Below are 19,542 nucleotides of genomic sequence, written 5' to 3' on the forward strand. Positions count from 1 at the left end.
GAAAAAAGGGATTGTTACGGCTTGTTCAAAAGAAAAATAGTATCACCACTGGATTTAAGAAACAATCGATCGTAAGGATAAGTCCTTACAAGTGCGAGTTTTAAGAAAAAAACTGTGTAGTACCATGGCTACCTGGTTTTTTCGCAACTGGTAACGAAGGAGGGTAACGGTAGATTCCAACAAAAATGCACAACGTGGGTGCTCATGAAGTTTGGAGCACGTGAACGTGGGCGCGGCACCCCTCCTTCATTACCACTTTTGGTTAAATCGAATCTGCCGGTGTTTAACCAAAAGTGGTAATGAACTTGCTTGGGCCAAACTATCCTAATTAATGATTTGATATTTTCATGCACCAACAATTCCTCCTCCTCGGTACTCATCTATCGCATCGTCTTTCTCTTTCACACACTTCCCTACTAGAGAAATAGGTGTCCTTTCAATGCACCGCTCTTAGTTGATTGCAAACTAATATTAATATAGAAGAGGAAGAGCACTGAAGTGTATTTACAAATTTACAAAACCAAGAAAAAAGGTGCCAAAGCACTAAGCAGCACTAGGCTACCCCATAGTTAAGAATTAATGATCCGCTGATTTGCTTCTGTCGCTTTGCTCCTGCTAAACTCCATGTTATCACCTCTTCCTTGATTTTCGCAATTAGAGACTCTAGACTCAAATGTGGTCGTTGACATACACTTGCATTCCGCTCTTTTCATAGCTCCCAAACGACAAATCGCCCAAGCCGGGCATACCTTGGCCTTTCCAAAATTAACCATGGATTGATTTGAAATAGAGAGAGGGAGGGAGGATCAGATAGATGAGAAGTGAGGAGGAATTATTGGTGTGTGAAAGACAGAGATGATGAGATAGACGAGACACGAAAATCAAGTCAATATATCAGTCTATCAATTAGATTAGTAGGCGTGTTAGAAGGGCAGGCCTAGGCAATAGAGGGACAATATGGTCGATGAAGGATGTGTAGTGGTTGGAGTGTAGTGCATCAAGGAGCGGTGAATCAGGAGGAGAGCATGGGGAGCGGGGGGAGGGGGGGGGGTTCCCACTCATCTCACGACGTTAAAACAACACTCCTCCAACAAAGGGCGGATCTATATTATTGCTTGCGGGTGTGGTGGCACACATGATAAAACCAAAACTATATTGTTACTTTTAGAATTTCACCTATATATTAGCTAGCGACAAAGGAGTTATGAAGTGTGGCACCTCCTTTCATTTACTCTAGCTCCACCTATGTCCTTGAATTGTTGCATAGAGTGGAGCCGAGGGAGCACTACCAAATAGACATAGTACTAGAATAAGAACTATGAGAAACCATCTTTTAAGTTCTAACATGGTTGACGCTCTAATTTTTGCATAACATTTTTTCAAATGATAATGTTATTGTACATAATCCTATGGTCTTGTACATGGAATGCCACATGGGAACAAAACATGGCAACCCAAATTTATACTCCATACTATGCACGGAATGTGTTCCGTTTGAAACCTAAACAATGCATGTTACGAACCCTGAATTGTACACACAAGTAGTTTCACATAATGTAACTCAATCTTCTTTATATGCTGACCCTCATGACCCATTTTTGCTAGATTCGCCACTGTAAAGGCTGCTTTTTCGTGCGAAAACAAATATACTTACTAACCCTGAATTGTAGTATAAGAAAATATAAAAAGTTGTTCTTTGCTCTGGATTCATGTGAATCCACGCCACAATCTAGCTGTCCTGTCCTCCGTTCTGGTTCTAGTATCATCGCCTGTCCGGAATCATCGGCCCACATGTCGGCGGCAGGCATGATTATCGTTATTGACCGTTAAACCAGCCACTCCAGCATCCCACGCACTGACATGACGGTCCCACCACTTCCAAGCGCGCGGACCCGTCACCCGCGGAGGGGGAGTCCCGCTGTCCCGCAGATCGACACGGCCAGATGGCCGTTTCTTTCCGATCCAACGGCCGAAACAGTCACATGAAGGACCCACTCGTCAGCGTGCAACGTGGCAGAGGCATCCCAGCAGTCGACTGGGACCCACATGGCATTCGCCTACACGCATCCGCTAGCGTGGGCCCTACAACAGAAGACAAAGGCTGGTTCGATTCGACCCGGGCACGTTTTTATACAGATTTTCAAAGAAAATCCCAAAAAAGACAAAATAATCCCAGAAATGAAAATCGCCGTGGAGACGAGTCGCCGCCGGCACCGCCCGGCCCGGCCTTCTTCTCCGGCGACGGCGGAGCCCTTTGGGGTGGGGGATTCCGCATCCGACTCGATCCCACCGGAGCCCCCCGCCGCCTCCCACGGGCCGGGCCGCGCCGCGGCGCGCGCGCGCGTGCAGGCCGAGATGCGGAAGAGGATGGAGAGCGTCGACGATCTGATCGAGGAGGCCAAGCTGCGCACCGTCTGGTGGGCGCTCTGCATCTTCGCCATCTCCTACGTCCTCACGCGTGAGCACGCCCACTCTCTCTCTGCTTTCGTATCTCATTTGCGACCAAATTGGTTTCCCTCCGACGCAATACAAATGTTCCGCAGCATCGCCCAGACGAGGGATTAGATTGGTTCGGTAGCGACTACCTTGCCTCTCCGTGTTTATCTGCGGAACACAGCATAGGTGTGAGAGATTTTGGGTAACTGATGCTGTGCATGCTGGGATTGCGATGTGATTTGATGGCTCATGCGTTACAAAACTTGAGACCTTTTGTTAGCCGGGCAGCTAGAGCTTGTAGTCAGACCATCTGATAGCTCCTGAATCTATCCGGTAGTGACCTGTAATGCCTGTTACGTGGCATGTTTTTGGATGTTAGCTACTGCTTTACTGCCTGCATTCTATTTAGTTACTACTACTACTTTTCGGTTACAGTTACTAAGAAATATTTCTGGATTTGCTTGAGATCCCGAAAATCCGAATTTTAGGATCCTTAATTAATTTCATTTAGGAACTTTTGCATGCATTATTTATGAAACTGCTGGAGATGGGAAGTGTAATCTAGGGTTTCCTGAGATTCTCTTTGTGAGAATTTCGTTGTGGATAGAGGGCTTCTGGATGGTCTGGTGCAAAAGATAGATGTTTTAGTGGTTATTAAAACGTGCCGAATATGTAGCAGAGGTTTTGGCATTAGCTCTTGGAAGCTTGAAAAGAGAGTGATGTTCATTCTGCCCTGAGGTGAGGTACAGTTTGAGTGTAAATTTCCAAGCCATAATCACTCAGATACCAAATTTTGAAATTTTCCTGTACTCTGGGGTTGAAGATGAGTTTTTGTGTTACACATTTCTATGTTGTCTACCTGCAGTGTGAGGTCTAGGGAATTGCTCTTTCAAGCTATAAATTGTGTTATGAATAGTTTTATGCCTTGATGCTTCAGAGATTTTTAGCTTTAGTGACTGCTGGCGAGTTGTGATTTTATTCAAAAAGGAAATGATGCAGGAAATTTGTTTGGTACCTGGATGTGATTGAAGTAATGGTTGAACACAAATGTAAACAGCAACTAGTTTGTGTCCTTCTGAATCATATAATGAGTATCCCTTCTTTGTCTTGTACTCAACTTGGCTCAGAGTTCATTCACGATACTATAATGATTTCTTGAGCCTTCATGATATCAAAAGATGAAGGCAAAGGGAATCTAGTGAGAGATGTGAGTTAGTTTTTGCTTGTCTATTGTTTAGATATTGGTGAGTTAGCTTGCAGAAATATAATTGCCTATAGTCCCTCCCCTTGTGAACCATTTCTGAAGTAATTGGCTAGTTGTCAGTGGATAAGTAGCTTCAGATGAATTAACATTTTACCTTCACAGGGGTGGAAATGGAAGTGAAATAAGTCACTATTGAGTCATGTACAAATTTATTTATTTATTATATTTTGAATTAAGCATGCATATATTTTTCTCTGATCTTTTTACTTGTCAAAATAGCCTTCTTTCCTTCCTTTCTTTTTCGTTGTTTCACTTTCTGCTCTGTGAATGTGTTGGCATCCTTTAAACACTTAGTAATTATTTATCTTTCAACCCTTATTATGGACTCATTTTTTTGCACAGAGGTTTCTTTATGTTTGTATACGCAGTATATTTCTTCTTAAATATATAGTCCAGTCACCTGTATCCATGCTAAGATCCATATCATTTTGTTTCAAATAGATACAAGTAAATCAATGTGGACAAATGTGCCCATGTCAATCCTTATACTTGCATTTCTCCGGTATCTCTCCTTCAAAGTGGAGTTCCGTTGGAGGGAACAGCCTGTACGTAAGCAGACATATTTGTCTCAAGCCTCAAAGAGGCAGTTGTCTGCAAATGATCATCGCCTTTCGACTGTACCACCAGTCTCCAGATGGAGAAGGAAAGTTGGTTCACCTTCTGTTGAGGCTGCTTTTGAAAGTTTCATTGAGAATATTTTGCGAGACTTTGTTTTAGACTTGTGGTATTCAGATATTACTCCCGACAGAGAGGCCCCAGAACTGATACGTGGCTTAGTACTTCACGCTCTTGGTGAAGTATCAGGCAGAGTGAAAGAGATGAATCTAGTTGACATGCTAACAAGGTGACTAAATGCTTGATATACTATCTAGTACATACCATCATTATTGAGTAATTATTCTATGTTAAAGTTTTTTTTTCCTATTTCAGGGATATGGTTGATTTGATTGGTAACCATTTAGATATTTTCCGGAAAAACCAAACTCTAATTGGTGTTGATGTCATGAGGACTTTGTCTTCAGAGGAAAGAGATGAGAGACTGAAGCAGCACCTAATAGTTTCACAGGAACTTCATCCAGCACTGTTATCTTCAGAGCATGAGTACAAGGTAATAGCTAACCATTTTAGCTTTCATGTTATACAATAATACAGCCATTAATTAATACGAATTTTAGGTTCTTCAAGAAATCGTTGGGGGCATTATGGCTCTAGTTTTGAGACCACAAGATGCACAGAGTCCACTAGTTCGCTGTTTCTCCAGGGAACTGATGACGTGCCTAGTCTTGCAGCCTGTTATGAACTTCGCAAGCCCTGTGTAAGTTGTCTGCTAAAACGGCTGATTTATGGCAATATATAGGCTTCAAGCAGTCTATGGGCTGCTTAACTGTAATTTAAGTAATCCAATTTTAGTTTCCGCCTTTACCTGCGCCTAAGCTTTGTTCCAAATTTTTATTTGTTGTTTGTTTGTTTTTGTTTCAGCTACATCAACGAGTTGATTGTCTACCTTCTAAACAACAAAGATACAGGTAATGTTGGAGGAAATACAAACATGGCTAATACGGAAGTAGTGCCTTACAAAGGAGGTTCACAAGGTTGTCAAACGGAATCAAGGAATTTGACTGTAGAACCTAGCAGCTTAGTTCCACCAAATAATTCTGGGATGAGGTCACTTGTTACTTCTGAATGTCGAAAGTCGAAAGTGTCAGAGGATGACAATGACAGTACCATCCAACCTCGGCAGCCAGACTGGGCTGTGGTATTGGACGCAGCTACTAAAAGGAGGTCAGAGGTTCTTGCCCCTGAGAATCTTGAGAACATGTGGGCAATCGGAAGAAATTATCAAAAGAAAATGATTAAAGTAGACCAATCATCTAGGTTGAAAGGTTCTGGAGGTTCAGATAACAGTCCGAGTGCAGGGGCAGTGGCTAAAGAGCTATCCTCTAACTTCAACGAGAGAATTGCATCTGTTGATGATAAATACATGGTCAATTTGATGCAAAGTAAAAATAGGAATGCTCTATCTACTTTCGTCACAGGTAGTCATCCACTTGCTCTACAAAATACGAATGAAGTGAAACCAAAAGAGGGGAGTCAAGTTCATTTCAGCAGCAAGGAGAAACCACATGAAACCAGCAACAGTGTAAAAGCTCAACTAAAACGATCTAATAGTACTCCTGATATTGAGAAAAGATATTTGGCAAAAAGTAACCAGCCCATGGTTCCCAGTGAAATGCTAAATGTGAGGAAAAATCAGGATGAGAGAGGTGCCGGTCCTGCCTCACATGTTGAGGTGCTAATGCATGTTCCGAAGATAAGATGCCGGGTAATTGTTTTCTAATCCTATCACTAGAACAATTCCAGTATCATCATCTTAACCACAAGCATCAAGTTGCTGGCTTTTACTGAATAAATTTGATCAATTGGATTAATTGAATAAATTTAACCAACCTGGTCAGGGTTATGTTGCTAGTATTCACCACAGTTTCTTGTGAAATTTTATTATTAAGAATTATGCCATTAGGATCATCTCTTGTGAGATAAGTTTCAGAAGTTTGTAACAGTTGGCAAATTGATCTCTGATTTTGTTGTGTTGCATGTTGCTGTTATTTTATTATTCTCTTTGCGGGCAGTGGTTTTAAAATATTTATGGGCATGGGGTTTGCATTTCACTCGCCCTTAAGCTGTGCCTTTCTACTCCTAGAAATCAATCACTAGCTTCAGTCTTGTATTACCTGCCATATATGTTCCGGTTTTCATTCTTCCATAAGTAATCTAAACTATGGGAATATCTCTTTGTTTTATACTATTCCACATTTTCTGATTAGCACGCGGATTCCATGGTTTCCATTGGTTTTACGATTTAGTACTTGGTGTCCGATTAGAATCAGATCTGTAGAATCCTGTGCTTAATTTGTATCTAGTCCTCATTATGAGAAATACATAAGATTCCACTGAATGACTACATGCATGATCCACAATGTGGCACTCATTGTAAGGCTGGTGTGTGAGGCCCAGCTCACATGTCACTATGTCAGTGAGTGGCATACATTGAACATATGAAGTTATTCAGCGTCATATGGGGAAAAATTGGTATTTTGTGGTGATTCGGTCTGATAATTAGTAATTAATTTCTAACAGTTTCCATTCCTGCATGATTACATTATATCAGGCCTAGCGATGAATGTCACCATCAGTTCTCTTGTTCTTGATACAATATACATCTATTGATGTGAAGTAATGTCATTCTCCACAACTGATGTGATTTGTTGGGTTCTTTATTTCTTTGCAGGTTGTTGGTGCATATTTTGAGAAACTAGGTTCAAAATCTTTTGCAGTTTATTCTATCGCGGTGACTGATGCGGATAACAAGGCCTGGTTTGTGAAAAGAAGGCATGGTTTTACTTGGCATATTTGTACATTAATTGCAGCTTCGAGAGAGGAACTTGTATGATCCTGACCTATAGCTTCTATTTGTAGATACCGGAATTTTGAACGTCTTCATCGACAACTGAAGGAGATACCTAATTATTCATTACATCTGCCTCCAAAGAGTTTTCTTTCATCTAGTGTTGATGATTACCTTGTGCACCAACGATGCATTCTCCTGGACAAATATCTTCAAGTATGATTGGTTCTCTAGCATTTTTGCTCATCTTTTACTTCAAATGTGTTTATAATATTAATTTTGTGTTCAATAGGATCTCTTGTCTATAGCTAATATTGCAGAACAGCATGAAGTTTGGGATTTCCTGAGTGCATCCTCAAAGGTGTGTGATTTACACCAAGCAAATCCTTATAGCTTTGTCCTTAATGATAAGGAATGCACACATCTTCATTCAGTGCTTTCTTGAGGTTTTTAGCACTTCATTTCTTTTCCATTTTGTAGAATTACTCTGCTGGAAAGTCCACCTCTGTTATGAAAACCTTGGCTGGTATGCATGTCCCCACACTTGTTTTCCCCCCTTAAAAGCTATAACTTGCTATGTTCATTTCTTAAAGACATTTATTTGTTTTAAAACAGTTAATGTTGATGATGCAATGGATGACATTGTTCGACAATTTAAAGGAGTTTCAGATGGTTTGAAACGGGCGGTCGGCACATCACCTTCTAGCGCAACTGCCCAATTTGCAGATAATAGGATGTCTCTATCTTGGAACCAGGAAGAGAAAGATAACCACAACTTGCATCAAAGAAGCTTGGAAAGTGCTCATAGCCTTTCAGATGGTGATAGTAACTACGAAGATCACACCTCATCTATGAATAGTGGATGCCATTCAGACAATGAGGTCAATAATAGAGGCCATACTTCAAATGATGTTAAGCACATCAAAACATACTCCAGTTTGGATAAACAAGCCAGTGACCAAATAGGAAAACCTACAAGGGCATATTCTGATTCTTCAAACATGTCATCTCTAAATACATACGAGGATCCAACAGGAATTCCTCCTGAGGTACACCACACCCTGCAACTACATAATTTATTTGATGCAGATCATAGGGAATGGTTGTTCTTACTGTTTTTCCTTTTACTGATAAACCTTCTCTTCTATTTTGGCAGTGGATGCCAACAAATGTTAGTGTGCCTTTATTGAACCTGGTTGACAAGGTATTCCAGCTAAAGCGACGGGGTTGGATACGGTTAGTTCCTTTATAATGAACTTTATCAAATTTGTTCCTCAGAATTTGCTTACTAGTTTCAGACCACTGTTACATAGTAACAAATTAAGCGCCTGTTTGGAACAAAGGAATAGAAAACACAGGAAGGAGAGAAAACACAGGTATAGGAAAGGAAAGTAGTTGCAAAATAGAGGAATGAAAAAACATAGGAATTTTTCAAGATAGGTGTTTGGAATGCAGGAATGAAAACAGCATAGTAAACTTTCAAACTTGATTGCAATATTAAGTTTTTTTATACTAATCAAATCCTTAAGAAAATATAGTTCAGAACATCATTTTTAGTATATAAACTAGAGAGAGAAAGCCATACCTACCAAGCGGACAAAACTTTTCTTTTGTGTGCCATGGGGCTCAAACAGGAAGCTGAATGTTGCCTCGCTGTTAAGGCTAGATTAGCAATATAAGCATGTTCAGAGAGCGAGCGAAGCTACAGTGGCCACAGGAAAGCTTTCCATTGACTCGGAGCTCATATTTGGTTTCCTACAAAAGTACATGCTTCTCCACTGTGGCACTGTTCCTATGGAAAGTTCTTTGCCGATTCCTCCAAACCAAACGCATAGCGACGTCAGCAAAACAACGGTTTGGCATTCCTTTAAACTTCCTCCATTCCAAACAAGGCCTAAGTGAATGATACACTATAATACTGTAGAAACTTGTGACCCAAAGGCATTTAATTGGCCTGATTGGAATGGTTACTAGATATCAACATATGGTTCCCATTTCATGTATTTTGGCAGTATATTCTGTCATGTGGGGCGCCAGGAGGGCGCCGGTCACCATGGCCAGATCATGACCACATGCCTTAGTGGAGAGGCTTCAGTCAAACCTAGCATTTAGGAAGTTTCGCATGCAGCAAGAGTAGTCAAACCTAGCATTTAGGAGGGTTTCAATCTCAGCTGCGCATGCAGCAGGCATCTCCAGGTTGCTGGTGGCCGTGAGCCTATTTATCCTTTGTAGTGCACTCAGCTTGGAAGGAAGCAAGAACAATATTCCTATCTCCCAATTCCCCTTCTTCAACAACAGGGCGCAGAGGGGTAAAACCTCGTCCTGAATCCAATTCCCCAAATGCTCTAGTCTCCTTCCACGCCGACTTTGCCCGGCCTTCCTCCTGGCAATGGTTATCTCTATCCCAAATGAACTAAGGTCCATAACATCTGGTATTCAGAGCCAGGCGATCCTCATCGGCCACCACCCCGCCACTAAACTTCACCGTGCCCACGCCCTCAGCCGCCGACGCCTCGATGGATTTTCCTAACTTTGATGGGAAATCTGATCCTCTGCCCTTCATCAACCAATGCGAGTCCTACTTCCTCCAGCAACGCATCATGGAGGAAGAAAAAGTATGGGTGGCTTCCCGTAATTTGAAAGATGGCGCCCGGATGTGGCTCCGCCAAGTCCTGCAGGATGAGGGCACCCCAGCGTGGCGCCGCTTCACCGAGCTGCTGCACCTGCGCTTCGGATCGCCCCCATGCTCCAACCTGCTCCATCATGTGTCCCCTGCTGCCGACAACACCTTACACATCCTTGCTGATATGTCCACACTGCTGGATCGCCTAAAGGCATTGCTCAAGGCGAAGGAGGAACGTGAACGCCTGGCGGCAGTACGCCTACAGGCAGCCGCAAGGGGACTCCTGGCATGCCGGCGGGTGCAGTCTCTCCATGGGGAGAAGCGTCTGGCTGTTATCTCCAGGTCCATCACGTGGCCATCATCAGAGGAGCAGGCAGCAGTGCGCCTGCAAGCAGCAGGGCGAGGTTTCCTTGTCCGGCGGGTGGTGCGGAAGATGCGCATGCTGCTCAGCTCGTCACTGCAGTTTGCGTTCAGCCACTCGGGCTCGCCCATACATCCTGTGGCTCCAATTGAAGTGGAGGTCCAAGGATGGGGCCTTCCGGTGCAGCGAACGACCAGCGCCACCCAACAAGAAGCCCAACAACAAGCATCGACGGCGGTGGCCGTCTCATTTGTTCTAGCACCCGCCTTGGTGCTTGACAGATCCAGTGTAAGAGTGGGCTGGTACATCCTCCAGCCTTCATCTGACATGAAGCCAGCGGTTCGGCTCTTCCCGTGGGATCCAGGAGGACATAGTTGCAGTCCAAATTTGTTTCATATTTTAGTTCCAAATTTATTTCATATTGTAGTTTTAAATAACAAAGGTAAGCCGAGATGTAAAAGGCTTAACCCTAGGTCGCGTCAAGTAGGTTTGTGGCAGCTCGTGGGCGACTGATGTTTGTTTAGATGATAATAAAATTTGGGTGGGCTATCGTCATTTTTTTCATGTTTATAGCCATGCACGGACCACTTTTATTTTCACCATCCATGCTTCAATCCTACAACTTAATCACTTCTGCAATCCAGCCATTTCTATCTTTCAATTACAAAACATGATGTTTTACTTGATATGTTACGGAATCTGCAGGAGACAGGTTCTTTGGATATCAAAACAAATTTTGCAGTTGGTCATGGAAGATGCAATCGATGAATGGATCATAAGACAAATCAATTGGCTACGAAGAGAAGATGTCATTGTACAGGGAATACGTTGGATTCAAGATGTAAGGACATTATCCCCTCATTTTTTCCTTCACTGGATTTATCTTGGTTCTCTTTTAAGTTTTAGTTTAAAATTTGATATTTCTCTTGATGCCTCTGTGGCACTACTTTTTTTTTCTCGAACGTGCAGGTGAGGTGAGCTGTGTATCTTAGGAAATGATCCCTTAAAAGACCCTTAAAAGTAACCACTCTAACTCCACTAGAGATCAGAGGGGTTGTAACACTGAAAAAAAATCGCCCAAGCAAACTAGGATAATGACCATATAAAGAATATGCAGCTAGCCCTCATCACGACCTAGGCCCTGTTCTTCGAGCTTTTTGGCTCCGGCATGACCCCCAAAGTCTCAACTCTTCCTTGAAGAATTGATGTGCAACTTGTAAGGAGGGGAAATGCCATAGAAAACATATTTGCTCCTATGAGTTCATAAAATCCAGGCCCCCCAAAGTCACAACGCTATTAAATCCCTTCCTTTGAGCTATGTCAATGTGACTGACCTGCTTTTCTCCACCAATCAGCAATGCTTGATTCAGATCCCTGGTACTTCTAATTGTGTGATTGGGCAAACCATGTGAAGAGTTGTTCCAAACGCATAAAGTTTCACATGGATCTATCTTTGTAATATGTGCATCTCAATAGTTTCTTTATCCTTTGTGGTTTATAGGTATTATTACAGAAGTAATGGATTCCAACTTTGTCTTCTTTTTCTGTGCAACTAATGGATTTCTTATTTACAGACCCTTTGGCCAAACGGTATATTCTTCACCAAGTTGGATGGATATAAAGGGAATGCAGGCACAAGTCAATTTGACAAGCAGTCATTTTGGAGTCCCAACCAGGCTGTTGGCAACAAAAAGAGCACAAGCTCTTTTGAACTTCAGCTTGAGGCATCCAGAAATGCCAGTGAGGTCAAAAAGCTTCTTTTAGGTTAGTCTATTGACTGTTTCGGGCACATGGCATTTTTTTTTGTCTTTCTATTTATGTTTTTCTCCTGAAGATGTTAGGATGATGTATGTTTGCGACTCTACATGACTATATGTAGTGTACGAGCATGCTAGTTCTGTTTGTGTGTGCAGCAGTAATAACTCTGAATATCTGATCCATAGGTGATGTCTTCATTGCTTTCAATGGGCTCACTTAGAAGTAAAAAAGGAAAACATCATTGCTGTATTTTCTTCCAGACTTCCTAAGAAAGGCACCACTTAGGAAACACATCTAGAAGTTGAGCCGTTACCTTAAGTTTAATATCTGTCTATCACATGCCTTCAGTACCATGCCATTTAACTAACATAATTTGCTCCTCTCAAAAGTGAAAATAATGACTTGCAAATTGCAATGCCCTTTCAGATGGAACTCCATCGACCTTGGTCAGCATAATTGGATACAAGCAGTACCGACACAGCGCAAGGGACATGTACTACTTCCTCCAAGTAAGTAAAACTCAAAATCCCTGTAATCTAAGCTCTAAGATGAGACATCATTCTGATCTCAACAACATTAACGATGTGCTGCAGTCCAACGTCTGTATCAAGCAGCTCGCATATGCAATGCTAGAGCAGGTCCTTGTGACAGTCTTCCCAGAGCTTCGCCAGCTAATAGACGACATACATGAGAAAGGCCGCAAAGAGCAGGCCTCATTCACATACCAACTCTGATCCAAGAGACTGTCAGGATAAAACATGCTACTTCAGAGAGAATCGTAACAGTTTTGAACCCGCTTGCATTGCTCCACGGTGAGTTACTGAAACACAAAGGCTTTGCAATTGTATTTCCGTGGTGCAAAGTTGGATTGATGAAGGGCGTGGTGTTTAACGAGGCTTATACCCCAACAACGATCTGTACAGATGTATATCAGAAGTTGTGTAAATTAGCCCCCTGATGTAGTAAACCAGAACAACTTACAGTAAGATCTTGTAGGTGTTGAATGTATGGTAGCATTCTTTAATTCTTTCCCCCAAGATTTAAGCTATTCCCTCCCTGTCTTGGGCTGGAGGCTTCAGGCTTGTAAAGTTTTGAAGGTCAAGTGTATAGCTGTACTGTATGTGTTGCTGAGTAAATCAAAATGTTGTACGAGGTGCCACCTCGGTTTTCACAATATTTGTCCGGTCTGCATACTTAGGAGGCAAAGGTATGTAATTTTTTTCTTATTACCAAATTAAGTGATTCTTTATTGTTTTCGATAAAATATAGCTACTATATAATTATCCAAAGAGCGCAAATTTACTTGGATTTTATTAAGTATTACTCAGATATTATGCCGTCTAGGTACGTGTATCAGTGTCAGACAAATATTGTGAAAGGAGCGAGTGATAATACTGCAAGAGACAGCAACCTTCCATATATATGTCCGTGTCTGATGATTCCCATGGGCATATATATGCTTCTGAAACGTAGACACTAGAGACATTACTTGATGGATCATCCTCCTGATTCTCGAAATGGCTTGGGTGTCGCAATTCCTACTGAAAATGCCAGTCGTTGTTGTCTCATGTCTCATGTCTGGCATAAGCTATCCTTGAGATATTAATTACGAGACACGGACATGGACCATCGTGATCATGGGCAGTTGAGCTCGTTCCTCGGTCTTCCTGGCATTGGTTAACTACTGTTGCCCGACACGGACATGGACCATCGTGATCATGGGCAGTTGAGCTCGTTCCTCGGTCTTCCTGGCATTGGTTAACTACTGTTGCCTTGTTTGTTTGGCTGATAAGCCATGACTGAGTATTATTGGTTGATTTATTGCGAGAGAAAAACACTGTTTGTTGGCTGAAAAAGTACGCCTTATAAACCAAAACGAACGTGGCGTGTGACTTGCCGACTTGGACTTGGTGACACCTCTGACCGGCTTGAATGAAACGCTTAAATGCATGCGTGTGGACCAGGCTTGGCTGGCTCGTGCAGAAGACTACGAGACCTTGCGCCTTGCGCCCAGGATCTGTGCGCACTCCTCTCCTCGGCGTGCACCTGTTTTGGTTGGCGGTTGGCCTTGTAGGTTGTCCAACTTTCCATGGCGTCTACTGAGGGAGGTCCCCCATAGGACCTAGCTACACCGCACAAATGTCGTTCTCAGTGTGGGATCGAGGCCAAGGTGACACCAATAGTGCATAATGTCGTTTCTTGAAGAAAAAAATGTTGGGCATGGGATGGGTGAGGATGATATCTGTGATGAAACCGACATCGACGGTCACTGCCATGCTGGCCCGAGTTGCGCACTGTAGTGGTGTGGAGGTTTAGAGTCGCCGTCGATTAAATCCTATGAGCACGCACGCGTAACAGTGATGTATGATCCGGAATGAAAAGAGAACAGGACTTGGAAAAGTTCACTTGGATTGGATTAGATGACGATGGATTTGGAACGGAGAGATGTAGATATGTATATCATGTATTCATGTGTGCTATGGTTTTCATCTGTCAGCGGTACCGTACGTGTGGTGTACCATTTGTGATGTCTATTGGCACCTTTTTCTTTTGCAAAACTCTCAAGAGCACATTACTTATCACTGGAAGAATAGAAAATTTGGAAGAATAGAAAATAGCTAATTGCTGTACAATGCGAACACAGACGTTGTCCCCACAGAATAGATCTAAGAAAATAGCTAGGACAGGTTCTAACACAAGAAACCTAACTAGAGCTACGTTTAATTAGCATTTGCACGGTTACTAATTGTAATTGAAGATATGGTGGTTGCCCTATCGCTCTCTGGCTGGCTGTTTCAAAGGACGATGAACATACTTAAATATTATATCCTATATTGTCACTGCACCTACAGACTACAGTTCTTTGTTTGGAAGGAGGCAGGGGCTTGTTTGGTCTAAATGCACTCCATCTGTCAATCTGGCGGTGGAATATGCAAGTTTGAATACATATTTATCTGTAGACAAGTCGGATCAGCATACAAGTGCATCGCCTTCTCCAGAATATCAAGGGACGACTTGGGACCCCAACCATAGAATGCAGAGTTTGTTGTTTTGCTGGAGTGGAATAATAGGCTTATTTACCAATAATAATCGTGATCTATAATGATGACGTACCTGCAAATGTTTGATCTCGGCTTTTATGAAAGAGTACATCTATAGATTCAATAGGCTAGGGTTTATTTATCGTCTATTGATACGGGAATTTTGCTCGATCGAGAGGCTAATTCACCAAATGTAAATAAACTACTTGGCTCGGTGGGCTCATGTTCTAAGGCCCTGTTTAGTTCCACTTCAAAATGCCAAATTTTTCAAGATTTCCCGTCACATCGAATCTTTGGACGCATACATGAAGCATTAAATATAAATAAAAAATAAAACTAATTATACAGTTTAGACGAAATTCACGAGACGAATCTTTTAAGCCTAATTAGACTATGATTGGACACTAATTGCCAAATAACAACGAAAGTACTACAGTGACATTTTGCCAAAAATTTTGCCAACTAAACGGTACCTAAATTTAAATAGCAAATCAGAACCCACCAGCTACCTTCACCACCGAACAATATATGCCTGAATCACTCGCTGATTTCAATTTTTTGTAAAAGGAATCAGGATTAAGGAGGGGTCGTCCAGCTATAAATCTGCTTACGAACCCAGTTCCCACATAGAACTAGTTTGTATGTGTATCTCTCTTAAACATCCGTGATTGCTTTATACAAAAGATTAAATCCGAAGGTACTACCCATGTAATGACAAGGATTATTATATGTTGACCCGAACATGTTGTCTCAAGTTAGGATTAATTCTATAAGAACAGAACACATGCTAGAACATGTTGAACCAGAACACTAATGAACCAAGGTATTACGATTACATAACCCATGGACACAACTACCAAATTCCTAAGGCTAATGGCCGAATATCATGATGCATGGTTCGTTTTGGTCGGTGATTGAATTCAGGTACGTGCATCAGTCACGTCGACGGATATGACGATGACACCAGTCACTGGATAATAGTGCACCATTGCTGTGCATGCACTTCATTTTTTTTTCTCTTTTCATCAATCCTTTAGGCTTTATTTTCTTTAGTGTATGCTCTGATCGATCAATAATCTAGATTATTGCACTGGGATATGGCGTGTCGCATTATTATTATTGTTCACAATTGTCGCAATATATAATAAGTAAAATCCATAAGCACCCATTATTTTGGAGCGTAGAAATCACATTGGATTTCCATAGTAATCTAATAACAATGCGACGTGACTGATGGGCATTAGAGATTAGAGATCGATCTGGTGGATCTGGGTAGCGGCATGATGAGAACTAATAAGATTAGGTAAGGTAAACCTCTAGTGTCCCCTAACTAGCTAGTCCCACCTCTACTTAGCTACAAAAGGTAGCTCCATCTACATCTTGTGACATATGGCTTTGCCAGTTGAAAGTCGAAGATGGCCGGGTGCTCGGATCCTGACCGCTGGCATCATGATAATATCATAACAAAATTTATTTATGATGAAGATAAAAGAGACACCTTTTACATCTAATTTGAAGAAAATGCTTCTCTTGGGTAGAAAAAGATACTAAAGGTCCTATTTGGATTCATAGGACTAACAGCTAGTTGGCTAATTTTTATCCCCTATAAGAATTTAAACAGACAAACTAATTGTTAGTCTACTAGTTATGGACTAGTTGTTAGTCCATTAGTGCATAGACATAAGCTAACAAAACTAGTTGTTAGTCCTAGTCTTAACTAACCCAAAAGCCTCTTTGAAATACTGGATTTTTTTTCTGTTTCTATGTTTTCCGGTAAAAATAAACAAACTTATGTAAAAATTTTCGGTGTTCCAATAAGTGACCATATGCATAATATAAGTGAGCCTTACAGCGCCTTAGTTAGACTAGCAGCTATCCGGTCTTGCGTAGGGCCCTTGAATTTGCATTGCGTAACAAGTACATGGATGCATGCATGTCAGATACAATGTCGCACAAGGCTGCGCATGATCAAAGGCCGGATTGGGACGTCTCTCCCTGGCCGTCTTGATCCAGCGCCGCGCTAGCTTCCAGTCCAATCAGATAATCTTAACTTCTAGCTGGAGGTCCCTGTCCTATATTCCTATATATCATTAGGACACGGGCTTATTAGGGTCAGTTATCTCTGCGTGCACGATAGTAAGGCCTTGGTTAGTTCTTCCTCTTAAAGTTTACTTCCTATCCAATTGAATATTTGGACACATGCATAGAGTATTAAATATAGACTAAACAAATAACTAATTGCACAGTTTACGACTAATTTATGAGACGAGTGTTTTAAGCCTAATTAGTACATGATTTGACAACGTGGTGCTACAGTAACACATGCGTTGATGTCAGATTAATTAGGCTTAATAAATTCGTCTCGCAGATTACTGACGGATTCTGTAATTTGTTTTTTTATTAGTATCCGAACACCCCATGCGACACCCGATGTGACACCTCAAAACTTTACGCCCTGAATTTAAACAAGGCATAAATGGCATTGGGTAGCACGTACTGTCTCACCAATGATTCAAAACACATGCATGTCAGCTGGGGTATACGGAGTACTATAACGGCAGGACAACACATCATCCATCAACTAACATTGGATACTCTTTATAACCACTAGAACTTCATTCAATCTGCTACGCTTCATGCATGTCCATATATAATCACTCTTGGTAATTAATAATTATGTCAACAATTATGCGTGCATTGGTAGTGCATGTCCATATATAATCACTCTTGGTGCGTGTTAGTAATGGCCTCTTTAGAACAAATGGTTCCCAAGAAAATTTCTACTACTACTGCATAATATCCTATATGCAGATATAATGCAGTTGAAGTGATCAAAGAACGAATTTTGTCGGTGGCAATAACTAGTGCTACACTGCTATACTTTAGAATTGTTACACAATTTTAAATATTCAACAGGAAAAGAAAACCTTATCTGATAATTGACTGATGATTAATTAATTAATTAATCAAATTAAGCTTGTGCCGCAGCAAGATCGACACCGAAAAGCTAAGGCGACGAATAGCATCATCGTCCGTCCATCAGTCGTCGTCGCCGGCCAGAGACACGATGGATGGAAAGACCTGCTGCACAAACTTATCTCCGACGCCTTTTCGGGCGGGGGGCGGCGGGCCTGCTGTCTCACATCTCTTCCGGCCACCAGCAGCATCAGCTTTACGGAGGCGCACGAGGGCCCTATCTGCAGCATCAGGTAGAAAAAGAAGGAGAAGAACCGATCCCCTGCCCAGCTCGTCACATCCAGATAGATTTCAGTACTCGGCAGCGCGATCTGCTGCCGATCGATTGGACTCCAGTCTCCAACTCCATTCATCTCGACGATCCGTCCGTCCATCGATCCATCGGTCGTCTCCAGGGTATCGACAGGTGGGCATGCTAGGTGCGCCAAGCGAGTAATGCGTGCGTGCGCTTTCAGCTACACGGCACCAAGGGCTTGTCAAGTCAGTCATCAGTTGGGTGCTGCAGCTGGAGAGCTAGCATTGGGTATTTGCATTGTGGTTAGCTAGCTACGAGAGATCACGTCAGGAGTCATTGCTGTCACCCACCGGCTGGGGGACTTTCAGATCGCTGAGATTACTTAGAACTACTTTTCGGAACTTTTCAAAGATGAAACAGTATTTTCCTCTCACAATATTTTAATATAATCATCAGCATAAGCCAAATTTAAGCACAAGCGAACAAGGTGACTGACGGATGATATGTAGCTCCTGCGAGTAGTAGTTGTGGAGATTAATTGTATTAATTATATTATTACTATATATATGAAAACATTTGTGGATCGCCGTTGTGGCTCTCATTGAATTGTTCGTTTGAGTGGTCATCAGAATTGTTGTGGCCCCGTTCGCTTCGATGAAAAAACAAGCCGAAACATTGTTCCGGCTGATTTGTTGTGGGAGTAAAACACTGTTCTGACTGAAAAAACAAGTTGAAAAGTACGGATTATAAGACAAGCGAACAAGACCACAGGTGAAAGCAGTATTATAAGACAAGCGAACCGGGCCACAGGTGACAGAAGACAGCAGTACTACACATGTATGCATATGCTTATGCTTATGCTACGCAATGAGTAGTCTCCATGTGAGAAACAGTATTATATGTTATCTTCTTTTTAATTTGCCAAGGGATCGAAAAGTGTATATTAGTCGTCTGATCAGTCGCCAGTCTGAGTACGATGTAACGAACGAAAGCATTAGTACGTTAGTTAGTTTGAGCAACAAAATATTCGAGCAACGGAAGGATGCATGACGATGGTCTGAAGAGATCGATTATGTGATCGTGATTGCTTGTTGCTGCAACGGGATCTCGAGCTTCCGAAACGGGAAGCTCGGCGATAGAAAACTGCGCGGAAAGCGCCGGAAGGCTTTCTTCTTCGGTGCAGCAGGCAGGCCAACTAACCGGCCGGAAAGATACGGAGCGCGACGTGCAAGAAAGAGATCTATCCAACAAGAGAGAGTGCTAGTAAAAGATCAAAAGCATGTACGTACACCACCAGCTATCTGGTATGGTTGTTTTAATTAAAAGACTGCTGGCAGCTCAAATCATTGCATTAGGCACGTGATTTGCCGAGTGTAAAAATCTTTGTCGAGTATCAAATTTCAGACACTCGGCAAAGACCTGCTTTGCCGAGCGCCGCACTC

General features: G+C 42.1%; 2 protein-coding genes across 2 annotated transcripts; both read left to right on the forward strand.

The window, feature by feature from the left end:
• Positions 1–2,150: 2,150 nt before the first annotated feature.
• LOC136483271 (uncharacterized) lies at positions 2,151–13,054 on the forward strand. Its single transcript, XM_066480281.1, has 15 exons — positions 2,151–2,458; positions 4,142–4,544; positions 4,631–4,808; positions 4,876–5,015; positions 5,180–6,023; positions 6,990–7,090; positions 7,178–7,322; positions 7,399–7,467; positions 7,587–7,632; positions 7,722–8,155; positions 8,263–8,342; positions 10,796–10,931; positions 11,665–11,854; positions 12,275–12,357; positions 12,442–13,054. Exons 1-15 carry the CDS (start codon positions 2,179–2,181, stop codon positions 12,580–12,582), a joined length of 3,270 nt encoding a protein of 1,089 aa, XP_066336378.1. The 5' UTR covers positions 2,151–2,178; the 3' UTR covers positions 12,583–13,054.
• Positions 8,349–10,781, forward strand: LOC136483272 (uncharacterized). The gene has a single exon (XM_066480282.1). The coding sequence runs from the start codon at positions 9,623–9,625 to the stop codon at positions 10,601–10,603; it is 981 nt and encodes a 326-aa protein (XP_066336379.1). The 5' UTR covers positions 8,349–9,622; the 3' UTR covers positions 10,604–10,781.
• Positions 13,055–19,542: the final 6,488 nt, after the last annotated feature.

This window comes from Miscanthus floridulus, chromosome 9 (genome assembly GCF_019320115.1).
Source record: "Miscanthus floridulus cultivar M001 chromosome 9, ASM1932011v1, whole genome shotgun sequence".
Classification (NCBI taxonomy): Eukaryota; Viridiplantae; Streptophyta; class Magnoliopsida; order Poales; family Poaceae; genus Miscanthus; species Miscanthus floridulus.